At 40.1% G+C, this 21557-nt stretch overlaps 1 protein-coding gene across 3 annotated transcripts in view; it reads left to right on the forward strand.

Moving 5' to 3' along the window:
• The window catches only part of SI (sucrase-isomaltase), a 342643-nt gene that overhangs the window by 182095 nt on the left and 138991 nt on the right, over window positions 1–21557 (forward strand). For all 3 annotated transcript variants that reach the window (XM_077488042.1, XM_077488044.1, XM_077488043.1), the window contains 9 exons: window positions 3462–3578; window positions 4327–4475; window positions 4566–4650; window positions 7625–7681; window positions 8633–8763; window positions 9675–9763; window positions 10629–10678; window positions 16739–16909; window positions 18996–19133. In XM_077488042.1, coding sequence (XP_077344168.1) covers window positions 3462–3578; window positions 4327–4475; window positions 4566–4650; window positions 7625–7681; window positions 8633–8763; window positions 9675–9763; window positions 10629–10678; window positions 16739–16909; window positions 18996–19133 — 987 coding nt within the window. The remainder of the gene's footprint in view (window positions 1–3461; window positions 3579–4326; window positions 4476–4565; window positions 4651–7624; window positions 7682–8632; window positions 8764–9674; window positions 9764–10628; window positions 10679–16738; window positions 16910–18995; window positions 19134–21557) is intronic.

Genomic DNA, 21557 nt, shown 5'->3' on the forward strand with positions numbered 1-21557 from the left:
TTAAACATAAAACAACTGGGGTGAGTGGTAACCTTAAGCAGGTTGGCTGTACTCAGCTGTAGGCGGCTGAGCATATCACTCTAATTTGGGTGGGCTGGTCTAGGAGGCAATTCCCATTGATGAAGGAAGAGGCCAAAGTGTCATCTGTAAAAAAATAAGGAAAGGAAGTGACCAGTTATAGTTAGGGGGAAGGAGAAAAGTGTTAAAGAGAGAGTGGGAAGAAAAGGGTGGGGTTGCTGGGAGGGAAAGGGGAGAGCTGGGGGAGTCTGGTGCCAATGCAAAATCAAGGCCTAAAAGGAGGCAAGTTAGGGGAGGAGGAGGGTACTGTCAAAATATGGTGGGAGTAAATGGTCATCGACTGTCCTTCCTTTACACTAGCCAGTGCTGGGACCCGATCATGTAACCAGATTGGAGAACCCTCTGAATAGGTAATTATACAGATCTTTCCTTTCCCAGGGTAGATAGAAAAAGGCTTAGAATAGGGGTGGAAGTATATTTAAAGTGGATGTAAATCCTTACATTTATCTAGTGAAGTGAACACCCTTAAATGATACACAGAGATGTAACGAATCATCCTACATAAGTTTTACATGTATATCTGCTGTCCTCAGCTTTCTAGACTCTTTAGAAAGTGCACATCATGTTACAAATTTTGTTTCCTCAATCAGTGGTGGGGGGTGGAGTCTGGGCATACACTGTGTGTAAGATGATTGGAGGAAAGGCACACACCCCCACTCCACATAGGCCATAGGCAAAAGAATGAAGAAACCTGCAGAGCTGTATTATGAATAGACAAGCACTCTGCATATCTATCTCTAAGCACCCCCCCTCCAAAACAAAATTCCAACTGCTTTTATCTCCTGTGTCGGAGAGCTTGTCAGAAGTTATCATGCTGATAACAGAGGAGCAGCAGAAAGACACAGGACTTAGGGCTATGGAGAGAGGTATGTAAACAGCATGGGTATATGTGCCTAGGTCAGATTTCATGAATGGGGTTTACATCCACTTTAAGCTTGGTTAGTATTTGACTGAAATTCCACTTTTGGAGACCAAAAAAAGCAAGTAAGAGAAGTTCTTTGTTGGGGCATGCATACACTGAGCTCACCTATACCAGAAATACTTGTAATCACACCAACATTTCTATGGTATTCTAAAGCTGGGTAAAATATAGGCTATGAATAAATATGGTGTTGCCTTGCTTAAGAAAAAGCAAATGGGAAATAATATACATTGCCTCAACTGTTATACGTAGGTGCATGTTTCATTTGCCTGCATGATAATAAGGGACACCAGAGACAAAGTTTTTATCCCAAAAGTAATTTTAATCACAATTGTGTTGCTAGAAATTCAGAATAAAGGGGGCAGAGCTGCCCATCTGCAACATATTTTGGTATTTTTCTTTAACTCTTTCACTGCCAGGCCCTACGCTCTAATTTTAACCTCAAGTGGCCAGATACAATTTTTTATTCTTTCCAGTTTTTACTCAGCTTTCAGAGTATGAAAAAGATCTCCTTTTCCTAAAATATACATTTTTTGAAAGCACTGGACTAATAGAATAAAAGATCATTCTGGAAGAATTCTGTAGAAGAATCTGTAACACACCTCCTGAGTCGTAGGTCCAACTGAGGAGTCTTGAAAAAGTGTGGTGATTTTCTGAAGCTGGGCTGGGGTGAATTCCAGGGTTTGTCCTGCTTTCCAATCTCATGCAAAGTATGGAGTCTGCTTCAAACAATTAGATAACAAAGCTTTACACATCTAGGGCACATAAAGACTCAAATTCGGATAAAGAATCATTGATCTGATAATTGCCAGTAGTGCCAATGACCCAAGGGAAACCCCTAAACTATTGGCGTAGCTGCTCTAGAGAGAGAAGACTCCCAGTAGGCACTAGCTAAAGAAACCTTGTATTACCATATCTACCCCATAATTTAAAGAATGCTACACCTTCCCCTGGTTGATAACAAGGAAGCACACTTAGGGCAATTAAAAGTCAAAACAGATGAGACAGGTCTCCCAATACATTCAGCTCAGATTTTGAATGTGTCCAGTGTGAGTGGAGGAATCCAACTAGACAGACCAAGACATTTTGCAAGAATCTATGGTGCACTGGCTAGGTTGCAGCCTGCCATAGGCTTTTCTAAGAAAACCCATCTTTTATCCACGGTATTGTGATGCCAGTTAAGGATGCAGACCACTGACATTGCTTTATAATACAAGTTGAGATCAGAGAGCCCCATCCACCATTCGTTTTATGTCTGTATAAAACAAAATAAGCTAGGTGAGGGAGCTTCCCCTGCCATACATAAGTTGTTATTAGTCTATAAAATTTCCAAAAAAACTCTGGAGGAATTACACTCTGCTAATACTAATCTCCTTACTGATCAGCGCAATTCTCCTTCTCCAACGCCCCACTTTTCTGGCTGGAGTGTGGTCATGTAGGAACACTGTTTCACATCCTATGATCATGAAAAAACTTGACCAGCTTCTGGCAGGAAAATCTTCCAGCTTATTTCCAAAAAGACAAGCCTATTAACAATGCCTAGTCCTTTTCTGCCCCCCCCCCCCCCCCCGAACCTAGGGATTGAAAATATCCTGAATAATTACTGTGCCATAGTTACGCATGTGCTACACAGTCAGAATCACTATTGTCAGAAATTGGCGAATGCAGCTGGCACTTATGCCACATGAAGCTATTGCATTAATTCAAAATGAGTTAAGTGTTACTAAACCCAGGACCCTGCATTCACTATATATGGTCTCCCACAGTACACAGAACATGGAAATATACAATAGTTTTAGTAAGTATAAACTGCTAAATACCTTTTTTCATCAGCAGTATATAGCAGTCATGTGACTTTTATCAGTTCCCGGGAAAGCTTGTAGGAGAAGTTTTTATACTGCACTGGCTGTCCAATCAGGATACAGGACCCTCTGTCTGGACAGTGCTGATTGGCCCTGTGCTGATCACATATACTCTCTCAAGAAAAAAAAAAACCCCTCTAGCAAACCACACCAAACTGAGCATGTGCAGCCTGACTCCAGTAACTTTGTCTTATCCAGACATATTCTGGAGTCAATGGAAGAAGAGGAGGATCTGTGCATACAAGATCAAGCAGCCTTTTTAAATAATGTGGAGGATGTGGAACTCTTGGGTTCCATGGTGAGTATAACAAGCATGCTTTACTGCATAGTCAAACTGATTTTACTGTTGTGGGTTTAGTAACACTTTAATGTTGATATAAACTGTTTAAATGTACTGTTTGCTTTGTGTGCCTAACTATAATATTGCAATTTATTACAATACTTGCTACTGTCTTATGATGTGTTTGTACAGTGGTGCTGTACAGTAGTTTTGTACAGTACTGCAGGTACTATTTAATATACAGTATTTTGTTTACATTATTATGTTTTTCAATTAGCAGAACTGTTAAAAATAACACAGTTTAAATTTATATTTGTAGACTGGAGCAGACATTTGTGGTTTCTTTCAAGATACCACATATGAATTATGTGCCCGTTGGATGGAGCTTGGTGCATTTTACCCATACTCACGGAACCACAACGGAATAGGATGGAGGGTATACTATACTTCAGTTATTTCCTATAAATAGAGAGATTGATCACATTTACTATTTCCCAGCTCAGAAATGAAGAAAATCCCATCATCTTTCAAGCACTGAATATTATCTATGACAGCAGTCACTATTTCATGAATTCTGCGCAGACAGTTTTGTGATGTATAAGCAATAGTCAGGACCGAATGTCGGATAACAGTAAATGTACAGTACTGTAAAATCATACTGCAAATATTGCTTTCATTTGTGATAATTATAGTAGGATGTTTAGCTGATACCTAGAGAACTTGTTACAGTGTCTGGGGAATATGGTTGTGATGGGACATTCATTCAAAGTCTTTATTTGTAACATTTAATATGACAAACAAAATGTGTAAAAATTTAACAGATGACCCTATTTGTGGTGAAAAATATATACTGCCATAACATAAATGGTTTCAAATTAGCTGGGATACCCATATGGGCCTATTCACTAATAATCATGCCAAAAAAATAGTTAGAATCTTATTTTCAATTGGAAATATTTTAGATTGAAGCAGATAGATTGTTATGGGGCAACATAGAAGGTTCTTAAATGAAGTTGAATTTTGTTTTGTTGGTTCAGCTAGAGGGCATTAATGTAGCAATGCAAACTACCAGACGTCAGCTTACTAGGTTAGTTTATTAACTTGATGTGTGGATGAACTGTATACAAAATGCATGCATGTATTTATGTATGTTTTAATTTATTTAGTACTATATTTTATTCCAGCGACAAGATCCAGTAAGCTTTGATCCAGCCTTTGAAGAATTATCAAAAAATGTCTTGAACATTAGATATACTCTTTTACCTTATTTGTACACATTATTATTTGATGCTCACACTAAAGGATCCACTGTGGTGAGACCCCTTCTACATGAGTGAGTATCTGTTGCTGACAATGTTAACAATATTGATGACAAATATGCAATCATCTGTTACCACAATGACAAATTATGTTTCCTTATTAGATTTATTGAAGATAAGAACACATGGGATGTGTATAAACAATTCTTATGGGGACCGGCATTTATGATCAGCGCTGTGGTTGAGGAGGTGGGAACTTTAAACTTCACACAGACTTTTAAAGGCTAAGTGTACATTGATGTAAAATTAGCTTCTACAGCAGACACATCTTTTTAAATAATTGTTTGCAAAGGAGTTTAACTTAAATATAACATGTAATGATCTGGCAGTTGGCATGCACTCTAATTGATTTTAAAACTTATGAATTTAATGAGCGGTTGGCTTGTTTTATCCAAAGGCCTCATTCACATGGATGTATTTAAGCTTACATCCATGTGGGGTGTGCAGGTGCTCTGTGTTCCAGGTACAGACAGTTCCATTCACCCGTATAGACCTGCACCCACACAGATGTGAAATTGGGAGCAACGGCGGTTTCTGTGCAACCACTGCTTGACAGGAATAGGCCTGCCTGCAAATGAATGCAGGGAACACCAGTGAATCCTGTGTGGGCAAGCACGGCCCTTAGACAGGTATACGTTTAGGTTCACCCATGTGAACAAGAAAAAATGTATTCAAACACATATGAAGCACATTGTTAAAGTGGAGGGCCACCCTGAAAAAAAAAAATACATTAAAAATCAGAAAAAAATCAGAAAAAAAAAATATATATATATTTTTTTTTAACTTACCAGAAATGCCTGTTGCTAGGCACATCGTCCTAATGTGCGTCTTCCTCCTCCGCGGAGATCTTCTGTCTTCTCTCCTCCGTGTGGCGTCTTCTGGGTAATGGGTCGCGCTGTGTTCTGGGAACTGTGTGTCCCAGAACACAGCGCACCCCATTCACAAAGCGCTGTGCGACTCACACATGCCCTGTAGGAAACGGGCAGTGAAGCCGCAAGGCTCCACTGCCTGTTTCCCTTAGCCAAAATGGCGCCGCCGGGACCCGAGAGCCGAGAGACGGGTCAGCCTCGGGCGGCCGACATCGCTGGCGCCCTGGACAGGTAAGTGTGCTTATTAAAAGTCAGCAGCTACGGTGTTTGCAGCTGCTGACTTTTAATTTTTTTTTAAACCGGCCCTCCTCTTAAAGAGGACCCCCCACAAAAAATGGCAATAATAGATAATACATTATAAATAAAGAAGGATATTTACCTGCTGTATGTCCAAGCTGCCTTTCTGGCTTATAAGTGAAAATCCACTTTGCAAAGAATGCCCAATTATGCAATGAGAATTTAAAAAAGAACTTTTGCATTCACATGTTAGATGACAACATTTTTGTGGGTTCACAAGCTTATCAGATCTACCATGCTTATATTTACATTTCAGTAAGTACATCCTCATAGTTAGTTATAGAACGCTGTGTAGATCAGGGGTGCATAACCCATGGCCCACGGGGCCTCAAACCAGGAAAGCACATGCCCAGTGTCGGCAACCCATTGCTAGCGATCTGGGCTTGCCAACCAGCCATCCCTCCAACAGCGGAGGGAACAGGCAGCTGCAGAGTTCATTGTGGCCCATTACCAGTTACCAAATTGTCACGGTACTACTACAGTGAGGCCACAGGAAAAGTGGTGACACGGGATCCCCCAGGGCGTGGAGTCTAAGGGCCAGCCGGTATTCTGCCAGGGACCCCCTCACGAGGGTTTGGGCTTAGCTGCATGCTGATCCCAGGTCATGACCCCGGGTTCATCCTGCTCCCTAGGGGAGTACCCTACACACGGATAGATGGATAGATGAAGCAAAGGAGAGCTGGATAAAGAGCCAAGGTCAGGGCAAGCAGCAGAGAACGTAATCAGGAGAACTAGCTGAGTCGGTACGCAAGAGATCAGTTCACGAGAGGTCAGGTTAAAGCAGGTTACACAAAGGGAGCTCAGAAACAAGTGTTGCTCAAACAACCAGAAACTGGTCTGAGTGGAATTTAAATAGAGAAGCACATGGGAGGCTGGACATGAAGTAGCATGAAGGAAGTATATAAAAGACAACAGGTGAAGCCGGCGACACCTATAACTGCTGAGGGCAGCAAGAGCTGAACACAAGCTGTGGAACAACAGGAACCAGCCTACCTACAGCAGTAACAGGTAAGACACAGATCAGCACCGCAGCAGATCTGTGACACAAATCACTTAAACATTTGTGTAAAGCATTATGTAGTCAATATATTTCATTATCGTTCACAATAAATGTATTTCTACTATGTTAGGGAAGCATAAAGGGCTATGTGCCCAAGTCTGAACTGGTAATCTAGATACTGTAGTAATGGTATGTCTGAAATATTTTTGAGTTTATATAACGTCAAATGAGCAAATTGGCATTAGTCTGCGTTGCTGTATTTACACATAACTCTTAATAATGTCAGCAGCTCTGTTTACATTAGTATAAGTAACATAAGTATCGTTATTGTTCCATAAAACCTATAATGGTCTATTCATTAAGAGAAATTGGCTAGTGGTGCACTTTATATTTTAGGGCTGATAGAAAGTATATTCCTAGGACCATCATAGCCAGTGTAACACTGACTAATATTGTACAATCTGCTTTGTGCACACAGTTCACCTGAAGATAACACAAAGCAGGTAGCCGGGTAAATGTCTACTTCTGGCTCAACTTCTCAGGGAGCTGCTGAGAGCCTGAGCCAGCTGTTTCTGGCCACCCCACAACCCAGCATTCCAGTGAGCACTGGAGCAGCAGTACAGGCAGCCAGTGACTGACAGTCAGCAACTCCCACCTCAGTTCTTGGTCTTAGAGGCGGTGGGGGGGGGGGGGGGACAGATGTTGCATCAGACCGATACTGCATCCACCTAGGTCAGTATAAATGTTTTTTTTTTTTTTTCAACTTACAAACTTCTTTTAAGTTTTTTTTGTTTTTGTTTTTTTTACAAAGGCACATTGCAATGTAGTGTAAATATCAAGTCAGCACTAGTAATAAACATTACAGGAAATAATATATTGCCTGTTTTTTTTTTCTACAAAGGCACAATGCAGTACAATGCAGTACAATGCAATGCAGTGTGTCAAGTTACAGTTAAAATATTGTAGATGCTTCATTAATTTATGTCTTTATTCCTAGAATGCAAGAACTGTAAATGCCTACTTTCCAAACACATTCTGGTATGATTATCACACGGTAAGTGGGTACTTAGGCATAAAACATACATGAATTTAAATTCCAAAGCCTTGTTTTGCCAGTTTGGAAAAGACATGCTTCCATAATACTGTGTTAAAATAATGGATATTATGATAATGATTAGCTTGTTTAAATCAGATTGTCACATTTCCCCTTTGCTTTACCTGCAGGAGAAACCTTGTATGTGACCCAATAAATCATATACAGGAGTAAAATATTATTAACATTGCACACTATGTCATACTTTTAGAAATAAAAACAGTAGTATAAGGGCCGGTTCACACTGCCGGCGATGCGAGGCGACACGACTTGCCTCGCCGCGATCTGACAAGTCGCCCCCGTTCTGTACAATGGAACCGTTCTGAGAGGAGCGACTCGAGTCGCTCCGACTCAGAAAAAAGGTTCCTGTACTACTTTTGGGCGACCTCGGGGCGACTTGCATTGACTTCTATACAGAAGTCATTTGCAAGTCGCCGCTGAGGTCGCGGCAGGTCGCGGCGAGGCAAGTCAGTGTCGCCTCGCATCGCCCGCAGTGTGAACCGGCCCTAAAGGAGGTATCTGTTTTCCATGAAAGGAAGAGTGTCAGGATCTTCTTGAAAACTTGGTCTGGAAATAGGCATCTTCTGATGTAAATACTCTATATGCAATTACTGTGTCATACCTGCTTTCAAATTACATGCAGTCTAATAAAGCCTAGTAAATTGTGCATTTTACAGATCATCACCATTGCAACTCTTTAGTGTGAATGGGCCCATAAACATGCATATATTCTGAAATATTGTTGATTACACAATACATGATACAATTTCTTCTACCCATTGGAAACTCCCTATAATTCATTAAAAAAATATAAAAAAATAAAAACATTCTGTATCTGAATTCATGTAACAATCATTGCTTTACATACACGGTTTATTGAACATGTTATAAACAGTGTTATTTTATCTAAAGGGTGCCAGAGAAGAAGTCACATCAAGTAATCGGTGGAAAACACTGCAAGCCCCTCTTGAGCACATTAACCTTCATGTGCGTGGTGGATACATTTTACCACAACAGGCTCCTGCGTTAAACACAAATTATAGGTAAATATCTGTTTTGATTAAATCTAGAAAATTAATGTGTCAGGTTTAATGTTCATTTACATGGCACATAGATATATAGATTCAGCTGATCTCAGATGTGTTTCTTAAAAGAATACAATACAAAGAATACAAAGCTATTTTTTTACATTTTAGATCGAGTGAGAAGGGCTAAAACCCCTGTGACATAGGTTATTAGAACAAATAGATAGATTGAAAACATTTGTGTTTATATGTGAAAAACTTTATATACACCTATTGTTCATTTTTGTATCAGTGATCACATAATCTCTGTTTTCTGCTGCATACAAGCTGGGGAAAAGAAACAGCAACACACTGATCTTCCCAGTGAATGGTTGTGCAGGGGAGGCGTGTCAGCAGAAGTCTGATTATTGGAGGAGAGCAGGCTGAGTTGCCAGCATAGCTAGAGCACTGACTATGGTGTGTTCTCCTGCTTAGTGTGGTCGGTTTTTAATAGGAAAGCAGAGTGACTGGCAGGAATACCAGGGATTTCACATAAAGGAAGCAATACGAAGAGAACAGGGTACATTTTCATACAAGTACATGGTACAGCAGGCGCATATCAGGAACATGAAGAGTTGAGTTTACATATTCTTTAACAGGGTTGATTTCCCACTCATATATTTGAGGTAATTGCAAACAAGAATAGTTTCCAGCTATGTGTTCTTGGTATTAAACTTTAGTAGTATGAATGCCATGCATATCTACAGTGAAGTTTGCAACTTACCTCTCAGCTTGTAATTGGATAATTGATAAAAATGTGTGCAGGTCCATTTTTTGATCAAAATATTACAATGGCTATTTTATGTCCCAAGCACAAAAATACAGAGTTCTCTGCTTAATTATGTTCTTTGTATTTACCCTTTTCTGTTTTCTGTTTCTTTTTTCCTAAGTCGTTTGAACCCAATGAAACTTCTGATTGCTCTGGATGGTAATGAGACTGCAAATGGACATCTTTTCTGGGATGATGGTAACAGCATTGGTAAGTTTTAATCTGATCTGGTATTAGACATTATAATGAAAAGTATATTAGCTGGCATATACGGTACATATTAGAAAAAAATTTAAGTATTTAGTTTCCACATAGGAAACGCATCTTCATCACCCATGTATAGCCTAATGCAAATAACACCAAAATGACAAAACTAAAAAGACAGATCAGCCAGTCTTAGGCCTCTTTCACACCGACGTGCCGTTCAGGCCCGCCTGTCAGTTTTTCAGGCGGACCTGAACGGGTGCTCCATAGAGCTCTATGGAGCGTCGGATGTCAGCGGTGACATGTCCACTGACATCCGACCCGCTCCGATCCGAAAAAGTGTGACGGAGGAAAAAGCTATTTTTCCATCCGTCTGCGGATCGGATCGGATGACGACGGGCACTGCGGTCCGTCATCATCCGATCTCCCATAGGGGAGAACGGCGCTGTGACAGGTCCGTCCCTGCGCAGTGTGCAGAGACAGACCTGTCATCTCCCTGCTCAGCGGGGATCGGCGGAGTGATCACCGCTGAGCAAACGGACATCCACGGGGCGGATCAGAACTGATCCGCCCCGTGTGAAAGGACCCTTAAAGCAAAATTGTCCATTATTGCTGACAAGCATTATGTAATGTTTACTCTTTTGCTAGTAAAATTTTTTCACTGCAAATAAAAGAACATGCACAGACTATAGACCGTAAGCTGAATGCACACATTTTGGCTATTATACCAAAAGGGTTAACAAAAATCACAACCTCTGCGTACATGCCACAGCGTTTATCCCAATTTCACTGTGCTGATTTTACTTGGTTAGTTATTATTGTTGTTTACAATATACCTTTTAAATGCAGATATCTATTCTTTTCTTTTTAGACTCAATTGAACATGGCATTTATGTTTTGTATGAATTCCATGCAAGACCTGTAAGTATATGAGATATTCATATTTTTAAAATGTAAGAATAAAACGGGAACAGGCACCTTTATTTCCCCTTTTAAGTACATTTTTTCGATATATTAATTTAAATGGGATATATTTAATGTAAATGACCCAACCAAAAATTGTTAGACATGAGGTTTATCAGGATTGGTTGCTACATCCTACAGGCCAACAGGGACTATACACATGTACAGACCCCACATGCAAGAGCAGGGACATCCTGTAACACTGCTGGTTATTGCTGGATCCTGCAGACAGCAATCTCATGAGTACTACATACTAGGTGGACTCATTGGCAGGATGCTCTCCAGATCCATGACAGTAATCTCTCTGAAGGAGAATTGAGTCCCTGAAAGCCCTGCAGGGCACCCCACATCATGATGGGTGAAAATTTGCTTGTTGGCCCTGTTACGGGACTGGTGAATGCTCATGGGTTTTGTGGCGCTTATGGCATTTTGCTCTAGGTTTTCCTGTGCATTTGAGTTGTTTTTTTTTAGAGTAGAGGGCTTCACGCAGTAATGGTGTTCACAAGGGGTAAGCCATACACACTTTCCTTGTGGTGCCTTTTTACTGGTTGCTTACGGAAGAAGTATGTCTGACAGTTTTAGCCACATACAGCCAGAAATTCCTTGGGATACAGAATCTGAACAGCACAGCTTATGAAGTGCAGCAAATATTGTGGACACCTGATCAGGTTTTGACTGTCTGTCAGCTGAGGAGGACAATCACTGTAGATTATTGGGATCTAGAGACTGTCAGCAAGGCATGGCCTCTCTCAAGTAGAAAGAACCCCTTGCACAGTTTACCCCAAATTGACTCTCCTAAGATTAGAATAGCTCTGAATCTTTGCCCTTATCAGGTATTTCCACTGTATCAGATGCACAATCCTCCTCTCTATCAAGGGATGGATTTTATGCAGCCATTTCTAGTCTTGGAAACCTCTGGGACGCAAACATGAGCCTTCTCCTTCCCCTCCTCTCCTTTGGCAGTAGGGTGAGGTTTTGGATGAACATCCTGAGGAAGAGGAGGATTGGGAATCCTCTGTAGACAAGTCCTCCCATGAGGAATCTCAGGGTCCAGAGCTGTCTCAAACACAGAAGACCACTTTGGTTACCACTGCCAGAATCCTATACCCATGGAGTCACTGTTTTTGGGTCCTGGCGGCTGGCATAAAATCCAACATCCTTTCCAGTGAACCCTCATGTCAGGGCCAGAATCTGAACCCAAGACCTCTGCTGCATAGAAACTTTACAAGAGGACCTGAATAAATGAATGGAGTGGGCTACTGAATGGCAAATGAAGTTTAACATCGAAAAATATAAGGTAATGCACTTGGGGATAAAAACCATAAATGCAAGTTACTCATTAGGCGGCAAACCCTGGGGGCTTCCAGGATGGAGAAAGATATAGTGGTCCTAGTAGAAGACAGACTGAGCAATTACATGCAGTGTCAAGTTGCGGCTACCAAAGCCAGCAGAATATTAGCATGAATTATAAAAAGGAATTTACTCCAGAGATAAAGCAATTATTCTGCACTTTATAAAACTCTGGTTCGGCCGCATCTGGTGTATTGCATTCAGTTGTGGTCACAATCTTCAGAAAATAAGTGCTGGAGCTGATGAGAGTCCAGAGAAGGGCAACTAAATTAATATGGGGACTGGAGGACCTCAATTATGAGGAACGACTACAATCGCTAAATTTATTCTCCTTACCTGAGCCCAATCTCTCTCCGGCGATATCCACGAGTGTATTAGCCGGGACTCTCCTCCTGATTGACTGACACACAGCAGTGGTGACATTGACTCCCGTGGCTGTCAGTTGAAGGCAGTTCGCAAATCAGAAAAGAGAGGGGGCACTCAACAGGAGGGAGGGTCCAGGAACAGTGAAGGGGTACCCGAGAAGAGAAGGATGCAGGCTGCTCTGTGCAAAACCAACTGCACAAAGGAGGTAAGTACAACATGTACTTTACAATCACTTTAAGCTGCGTAGGATTTTTTTCACTGTCAGGGCGGTAAGGATGTGGAACTCTTTTCCACAATCGGGTGTCAGCAGGCAGTATGGATAATTTTAAAAGACTCTTGGATGTGCATCTTAGCAAAAACAATATACGGGGATATGGGGAATGATTTTTCTACACACACCACACACACACACACACACACACATACAGGTTGAACTGGATGGATTGTTGTCTTTATTCAACTTTACTAACTATATAACTATAACTATATATTCAGTGCAGTCCATGCTCCCCTCATGTATGAATGCTCACTCACCAGTTACTATGGACCCCCATGACAGTCATTCACGCTTGCGTAACCTACCGGTAATATGGGTCTTTGGTTGTTCTCAAAGGTATACTCGAATATGGTAAAAGTAAATGACAGAAATTGAGAATATAGAGTAATTCTGTTTTATTTTTCAACAAAAGGTATAAAATATATCCACTTACATGGTATATAATTTTTTTTAGCATAAAAACTGGAAACCGGAAAAATGTGAGTGGATATATTTTATACCTTTTATTAAAAAATAAAAGGGAATTACGCTATATTCTCCTTTTCTGCCATTTACTATCGCCGTATACAAGTATACCTTTGAGGACAACCGAAGACCCACGCAGAAGGACCACAAAGCCTAGCAATCAGAGATCTTCACACAAGCACGAATGACTCCTGTCATGGGGGTCCATAGTAGCTGGTGAGTGGGAGGGGAGCACAGACTGCACTGAATATATGTTTACAGCACTTGGAACTTTATTTGCATGATTTGCAATTTTAATCACATATACAAAAAGAGTGTGATAACAGTGGTTAAGCATTTAATGTATACATGTATATGAATTTAACACTAAGTTTGTATATTAGGTTGTGCTCTTTACACACATGTTTATGATTTAAAGGCACATTCGCCTTTTAAGAGCAGCAACCTTATTTGCGCTACACGTTTGGAAATATTTGCACACACATCCTAAGTGCAGGAATATTGGATATATATTGGTATATCACCGTATGCACATATATATATATTATATTAAAATCACAACCTTTGGATTGTATACTGACTATGCTTCTGCATGATCCCTACTTTGCTGCAGCTGCTGCTGCTCGGCAGCTTGCTTACAGCAACAGCTTGCTCACAGCACTCAGTGATACCCTTCTTCCCCATCAGGAGCTATGATGAGGACCAGTTAGGGCTTAGACCCCGCACCTCAGGCGAGCCCACAACACATGCCAGGGGAATAATCTTGTGTATTTATCCTGCTGCTTTCTGTGAGAGCCTTTCCACTGCTATGGCCATGGTCCCCCAATCGTCGTGTTACCTCACTTACCAAAAGTGATGTATCCTGATTGGCTCATCTGGAGAAGAATCATTGAAAAAAATGGTGTGGGTTCCCCCCCCAGTCCATTATCAGGCCCTTCAAGTCTGGTATGGATTTTAAGGGGAACTCCATGCCAAAAGAAAAAAAAAATGATGTGGGGTCCCCTATAAAATGCATACCATACACTTATCCAAGCATGCAACCTGGCAGGCTACAGTGTGGCACCACCATCAAGTGAAGATGTAAGCTCATCCTTAAGTCAAATGGAAAAAATTATGCCGCGCTAGGAAAAAACGTGAAAACAAATAAACTATATGTGAAACAGGCAGCAGCAATAGATGTGATATAACACCAAACAGATATACAGAAATGGAAAACTGCGCCAACCCTATACTAAAATAAATAACAAAAAATAGTGACAAAATATATAAGTAATTATCATTAAATGATTATAACGATAAAAAAACACCTTAAGTGCATAAAAAACACAGCAATACATAAAGTAAAAATATCATAAACAAAAGTCCAATCATGGAAAGTTCATAAGTGAGTCCGGATAAACGTTTGTGACACCACAGTGATTCAACACGATCCAAAAAGCGCATAAAGTGCCCGTCACCGTATATTCAATGCGCTTACCAGAAAGTAAGCAAATTAGGGCGTTTGTATATATTCGATGGGTCCCATCAAAAGATATCCTCCTTTTTAGTGGGTCAGCTCTCCATCTCCTAATAGTACCTTCCAGATACTAATATACTTCGTGGTCCCAATAAGGAGCTATCTCCGGCCAGTAGCCTTTTCTATCCCCCTGCAGACACAGAAGGGTCTGTGTCTGCAGGGGGATAGAAAAGGCTTCTGGCCGGAGATAGCTCCTTATTGGGACCACGAAGTATATTAGTATCTGGAAGGTACTATTAGGAGATGGAGAGCTGACCCACTAAAAAGGAGGATATCTTTTGATGGGACCCATCGAATATATACAAACGCCCTAATTTGCTTACTTTCTGGTAAGCGCATTGAATATACGGTGACGGGCACTTTATGCGCTTTTTGGATCGTGTTGAATCACTGTGGTGTCACAAACGTTTATCCGGACTCACTTATGAACTTTCCATGATTGGACTTTTGTTTATGATATTTTTACTTTATGTATTGCTGTGTTTTTTATGCACTTAAGGTGTTTTTTTATCGTTATAATCATTTAATGATAAATACTTATATATTTTGTCACTATTTTTTGTTATTTATTTTAGTATAGGGTTGGCGCAGTTTTCCATTTCTGTACATCCTTAAGTCAGACCTCTAAATTCTATGAGATCTAAAATGGTTCAAATGCTAATTGCAGCTGATTCCAGACAGATCAACTTGGTTCCCAGCATTTCGATCCTGAAACCGTGTCATTGGGATTTTTCCTCAATAAAAATCAAACAACCATACTGCTCTCCATATCCAATTATTATATATAAAAAAAAAAAACTGATTAAAAAACCTCACATAAACAGTTAACAGGGACAGACAATCCTTTTTCTAACAGCAATCTCCAATTACTTTTGTTTTGTCCATCACTTGTATGCCTCTCGGCGCTCCTCTTCCCTTGTGACAGGCACAGTGAATCAGCAAGTATGTGATATCACACACAGAAAGCCCCACCTTACATGTTACATTAATTAAAGACTTCACTAAAAAAAAAAAAATACTTTCTCAGAGATTGTATATACATATATGCTGTTATAGATTTCTTGTTAGCAAATGAGTGTACTGTGTTTATACAGTAATTGCCTGGATTTACTGATTTTTGGTAACCAATAAAGGTGGTTAGGAGGAAAATTAGATTTTTGATAGGGTATTGTCATTTATTTTAATAGATGTCACAAGCGCTGCACTACGTCATGATTTATATAGTGTTTTGATGTGGTGGTGATACACGCAAGTGCCAGAAGCTTTATTGTGGTTGATTATTGCTAAATGGAAACTTTTTTGATTTATATAGTTGAAAATTGAGGCTTAGCTGTGCTGGGAGGGGAGTGCCTGGTCAGGGATTGCTGCTTTTCTTTTGGCCAGTGTCCACTCACCTAAAGGTGACGGTAAAACCCAAGTACCATTTTCGCAGGGGTATAAGGTGACTGGGCATATAAAATGTTGGTTTTGTGCTATACTCGCTGTATAAGATGACCCCTTTCCAACTAGTCTGTCAGCCTGCTGGATGTGCGGTAATACCGTATCTTCAGTAGCTTCAGTAACATACTGTCTCACAGTATACATACAGTATACCGTGCTGAGCCAATCACGGCGAGCGATGCATTCTATGAATGAATACAAAGCCTGCTTGGATTGGCAAAGGCTGTAACATCATCAACCCGCACCACTGACTCTCAAAGCCAATCTGAGCAGGCTACTGTATGTTGCCTGCCCGGATTGTCAGAAGTTGTTACTCCAATCCAAGTGGGCTCTGTATTCATTAATAGAATACATTGCTTGCCAGGATTGGTTCAGCGGTGTATACTGTATGTACACAGTATTACCACACATTCAGCGAGCATCATCCAGTGGGCAGCTGGCATATAAGATGATGCCTGCTTTATACCCGGTCGGTGTATAAGACGACCCCCGCTTTTTGGCTGTTTTTGTGACAAAAGCGAATCAAACAGTATTTTCCATATACCTTTTTTTTCATGCATATATTTATCTTTTGTTTTTTTGCTTTGTTTTTTATTTATTATAGAATTCAATAGCACTCACGGTAACCCATAAAAATTATACCGATCCAAATAATCTGAACTTTGATGAAATAAAAATATTGGGATTGCAAAAACAAATAGAGAAACTTGTTGTGAGAAAGAATGGTGTTGTGCAAACGTCTAGCCATCAGATTTCCTATGATGCTGCCACGAAGGTAAATATAACGTGTACTGCAGATTACAACAAAAATTATTGAGTTCCAGACAATACTACATTTTTTCAATCTGTACATATATTTTTTAATTGTTTTAAATGAGTAATTGTGCTAATATTAACCTACTAATTAACTAATTAACCTAGACTCATTAAGGCTTGATTATCTAGTACCATATATGTGAATTTATTGTCAGAGACTTTGGTTTGTACACAGTGGACTGTGATATTCTTTTAACCGTGGCAAAAGTTTTCTCTATTGTTACCATTACACTGAAGGAATTTTATATATTTCTTATATTGTGTATGGTTCACTATATGTTCATAATTATTCATTTAATTTGGTGGTACACTCTGCAATATTAGTAGGTTAATATTAGCGCAATTATTCATTTACAAATAAATATTTTTGTGTCAGTTCACATATATAATTGCAGCTATATTATTTAGTTATCTTTCAATATTTATTTCTCACATATTTTAATATTTAGTCACATCAGCGCTTTAGTATATTTTTACACTTTTTTTTTTTAATGTTATCTTTTCTAACCTAATAAAGTTTATTTAATTTTAGCAATATATACCTGTTTGACAATTGACAAAGCAGCCAATGCATACATTTTTTGTGAACAAGGTGTTTGAAAATGACTCGTAAAGTTCTGCATTGGAAATGTCTTATCTTTAAAATTTGCTGATTTGCATCTATTTTCATCTAATTTGTGATTTACCTGGCAGAAGACCATATTTGGGAGAAATGTTGGCCAATGTATTGCTGTAACTATTAGGATGTAACCATTGACCTTATATTTAGCCGTATCTGCTGTAACTACTAAAATTTATAATCCTAGTATACAGTTTAAATACATTTTCTGGTTTGCCTTAGGTATACATTTTAGCAAAGCAGTTTAAAGGAAATAAAGTTAAATTAGTTTTCATGATAGGTTTTGATAAGGATCTAAGAACTGAGTCATGTAACCCCCAATGGTTCTAGAACTATACAGCAGAGTATCACACTATAGTGTGCATTGGCTTAATTTAGAACACAAGTGTAATTTCTCTCTGCTGCCTCCTTCCTCTGCTATATGTATGAATCGCTTCTGGCAGGTTTTCCTGACACCAAGAGCTAACAATTTGACAGGGGAGGAAGCTAAAGCACACAGCTTGTGTTTGACAGCCTCAGCTCTGACCCTGTGTGCTGTGTAAAGGTGGTTTGTCCCTGTCCTCTTCTCACTGAGCTCTGTAGAGTTTAACTTCAACTTTACATCCCCGCTTTCTGAAAGCTTAGACAAGCTGTATAAATTCTGCACTTTGAACAGCTGTAGAAAGGAGAATGCCAAAGATAAACAGGTGCAACTTATGTAGGAGGATGTGTTTCATCTGGGTATATGTAAGGTTTACAATCACTTTAAAGTGGTTATAAACCCTTACACATACCCATTGAAGTCACTAGCCTCAGGGGATACAAAAAGATGACATAAATCCTTCTACAAAAGTTGTACTTGTTTATATGCAGCCTCTCTCTACTCCACAGTCTAGTAAAACACCCATTTTACACAGAATTCCTTAGCTTCAGAAGGCCAGGGGTGGGGATTTAATATCACACACTGCACAGCATAGAGCAGAGGGTTGAGTGTAATATTGACACTTGAGTGGAAGGAATTAACACACCTCCCTCTCCGCAGTCAGATAGGGAAACAAGCACAGTTGAGGCTGCAAACACTGCCCTCTCCAGATTGCTGCTTGTTCCCTCATTTTTCAGTCAGTCTGGAATGGGTCCTGGACAAGATAATTTTGGAAATCTGTCCCAGATTTTCTTCCTTGAAAGGGTGCCTGAATCACAAGACAGAATTCTTATCTGTTGGTCATAACAGCTCTTAAGTTTAACTTGGAAGCTGTGTGAATGGAGTTTAGCTTGTAATTAATTTCACAGACCTTTCCGAGACCTCCAAATTGAATGCATACAGTTATGTAGAGTACTTCATTTTTTCCCCTTTGTTATGCCAATAGATTGTGGTAGCATTTTTGCTTTATGTTAATAAAGAATAACGTGAGACAAAAATAATAAGATGTTTGTGTGTGTTCTGCAGATTGGTAATATCACTGGACTTAGTTTGGCATTTGGAGAATCATATACTCTAGATTTCAATGACAATTTGAGAATTGACTGCCATCCTGAAGAAAATGCCAATCAACAATCTTGTGAAAGACGTGGTTGCACCTGGAAGGTAGGTATTTATTTAGTAAGGAAGCCATGAAGATAGCTGGTAAATCAATAGATGTACCTGTTTTATCCTTCTCTGCCAGCTTTTAACTCATTTGCTGCCAGAGCTAATTTTTATTTTGCGCACACATACTAAAATGCATATTTCTTAATCATACATCACAAGACATATGCCACATCATAATCTTAACTACTTGGGTTATGCTGCCACTTTCAGGTAATTGGAAACTGGCCCAAAAAAAACAAAAAAAAAACAAAGGTCCAGTCTTTAGGTGATGAATGTGTCTATAGATGCTCTCTGAAGATTTTCCTTTGTTGGTTTAGTCCTTTTTTTTTCTAGTGTATTCTGAACATCTCTGCTGGGGTAGAGAAGGGTTTAATTTGGTTAGGTTGCCTATAACAAGAGAGACTGACCCAGACCTCACACTGAAGGACAGCCTGTAATGTTGCTGGCCAATGCTGGATACTGTGGGCAAGAATCTTCATGGTACTGTGTATCAGGTCAGACTTCTCTGGCAGTGCTTTACAGGTCCAAAGTAGTTATCCCTTAGGGGGTGGTGGATAAGTCGAGTCCCAGAAGGCCCTGGGGGTTACACCTGCCAGGAGAGGTGAAGATTATACCTGCTGGTACTGCAAAATGGACTGGTGAGTGCCTTTGATGTGGAGCATGTGGCAGTCTTTTCCCGGAAGTGTTCCATTTGCATTAGGGCTGTGTAGGTTTCTTTTTACAAGCAATGCACTACAGTGGCTGTGTTTAAATATCAGTGGACCAGCATGGCAAGTGCAGACATCATTTTTACATTTTTACATTTTTGACATCAGTTTAGCTACATTCAGCCACAGCCCCTGCACAGTGCAGCAGCTTACATGGCATCAAAGCCAGGTCACAGCAGATATTTGGATATTGGGCTTGACAATCCTCTCAGAATAGCCACTCTATTTTAGGGTATTAAAGGCCTACTAACCATAAGTAGGCCATGGTCTCATGCAGGCAGAGAGGTGGGGGGGGGGGGGGTAGGCTCAAAAACTCTTATTTTTTGGGGCATTTTTACTTCTTTTTATTCATTTAACAAATGCATCCTGTATTACAAAAAACATTAATATCTTAGATGAAACAAAACATAAATACAATACCTTCATATAAATATGAAGGTAATACTCGCATGATTACCTATTCAAACCTATTATGTGTACGTTTAACCTGTGAACAGAATCACTATTCTAAATTGCTTGTGAAGAAAAAAAATGGTGAGGAGGAGGGGAAGGGATTCATGAGCAGAGCTCATTCCATTCCCCATCTATTTAATTTTATTCCTTATGCGGTTTCGTCCATTACTCCCTCTCTTCCCTCCTCCATTACATTTTCATTACCCACATAACCTACAGTACAGTGGTGTGAAAAAGTGTTTGCCCCCTTCCTCATTTCCTGTTCCTTTGCATGTTTGTCACACTTAAGTGTTTCGGAACATCAAACCAATTTAAATAATAGTCAAGGACAACACAAGTAAACACAAAATGCAATTTGTAAATGAAGGTGTTTATTATTAAAGGTGAAAAAAAATCCAAACCATCATGGCCCTGTGTGAAAAAGTGATTGCCCCCTAAACCTAATAACTGGTTGGGCCACCCTTAGCAGCAACAACTGCAATCAAGCGTTTGCGATAACGTGCAATGAGGCTTTTACAGCGTCCTGGAGGAATTTTGGCCCACTCATCTTTGCAGAATTGTCCTAATTCAGTTACATTAGAGGGTTTTCGAGCATGAACGGCCTTTTTAAGGTCATACCACAACATCTCAATAGGATTCAGGTCAGGACTTTGGCTAGGCCACTCCAAAGTCTTCATTTTGTTTTTCTTCAGCCATTCGGTGGTGGACTTGCTGGTGTGTTTAGGATCATTGTCCTGCTGCAGAACCCAAGTTCGTTTCAGCTTGAGTACATGAACAGATGGTCGGACATTCTCCTTCAGGATCTCTTGGTAGACAGCAGAATTCATAGTTCCTTTTATCACGGCAAGTCTTCCAGGTCCTGAAGCAGCAAAACAGCCCCAGACCGTCACACTACCACCACCATATTTTACTGTTGGTATAATGTTCTTTTTATGAAATGCAGTGTTCCTTCTACGCCAGATATACTTGGACACACACCTTCCAAAGAGTTCCACTTTTGTCTCATCGGTCCACAGAATGTTGTCCCAAAAGTCTTGGGGATCATCAAGATGTGTTGTGGAGAAATTGAGACGAGCTTTGATGTTCTTTTTGCTCAGCAGTGGTTTTCTCCTTGGAACTCTGCCATGCAGGCCATTTTTGCCCAGTCTTTTCCTGATGGTGGAGGCATGAACACTGACCTTAATTGAGGCAAGTGAGGCCTGCAGTTCCTTGGACGTTGTTGTGGGGTCTTTTGTGACCTCTTGGATGAGTCGTCGCTGCA

This window comes from Lithobates pipiens, unplaced genomic scaffold (genome assembly GCF_037356315.1).
Source record: "Lithobates pipiens isolate NorthernLeopardFrog02 unplaced genomic scaffold, aLitPip1_a1.2 Scaffold_18, whole genome shotgun sequence".
NCBI classification, from domain to species: domain Eukaryota; kingdom Metazoa; phylum Chordata; class Amphibia; order Anura; family Ranidae; genus Lithobates; species Lithobates pipiens.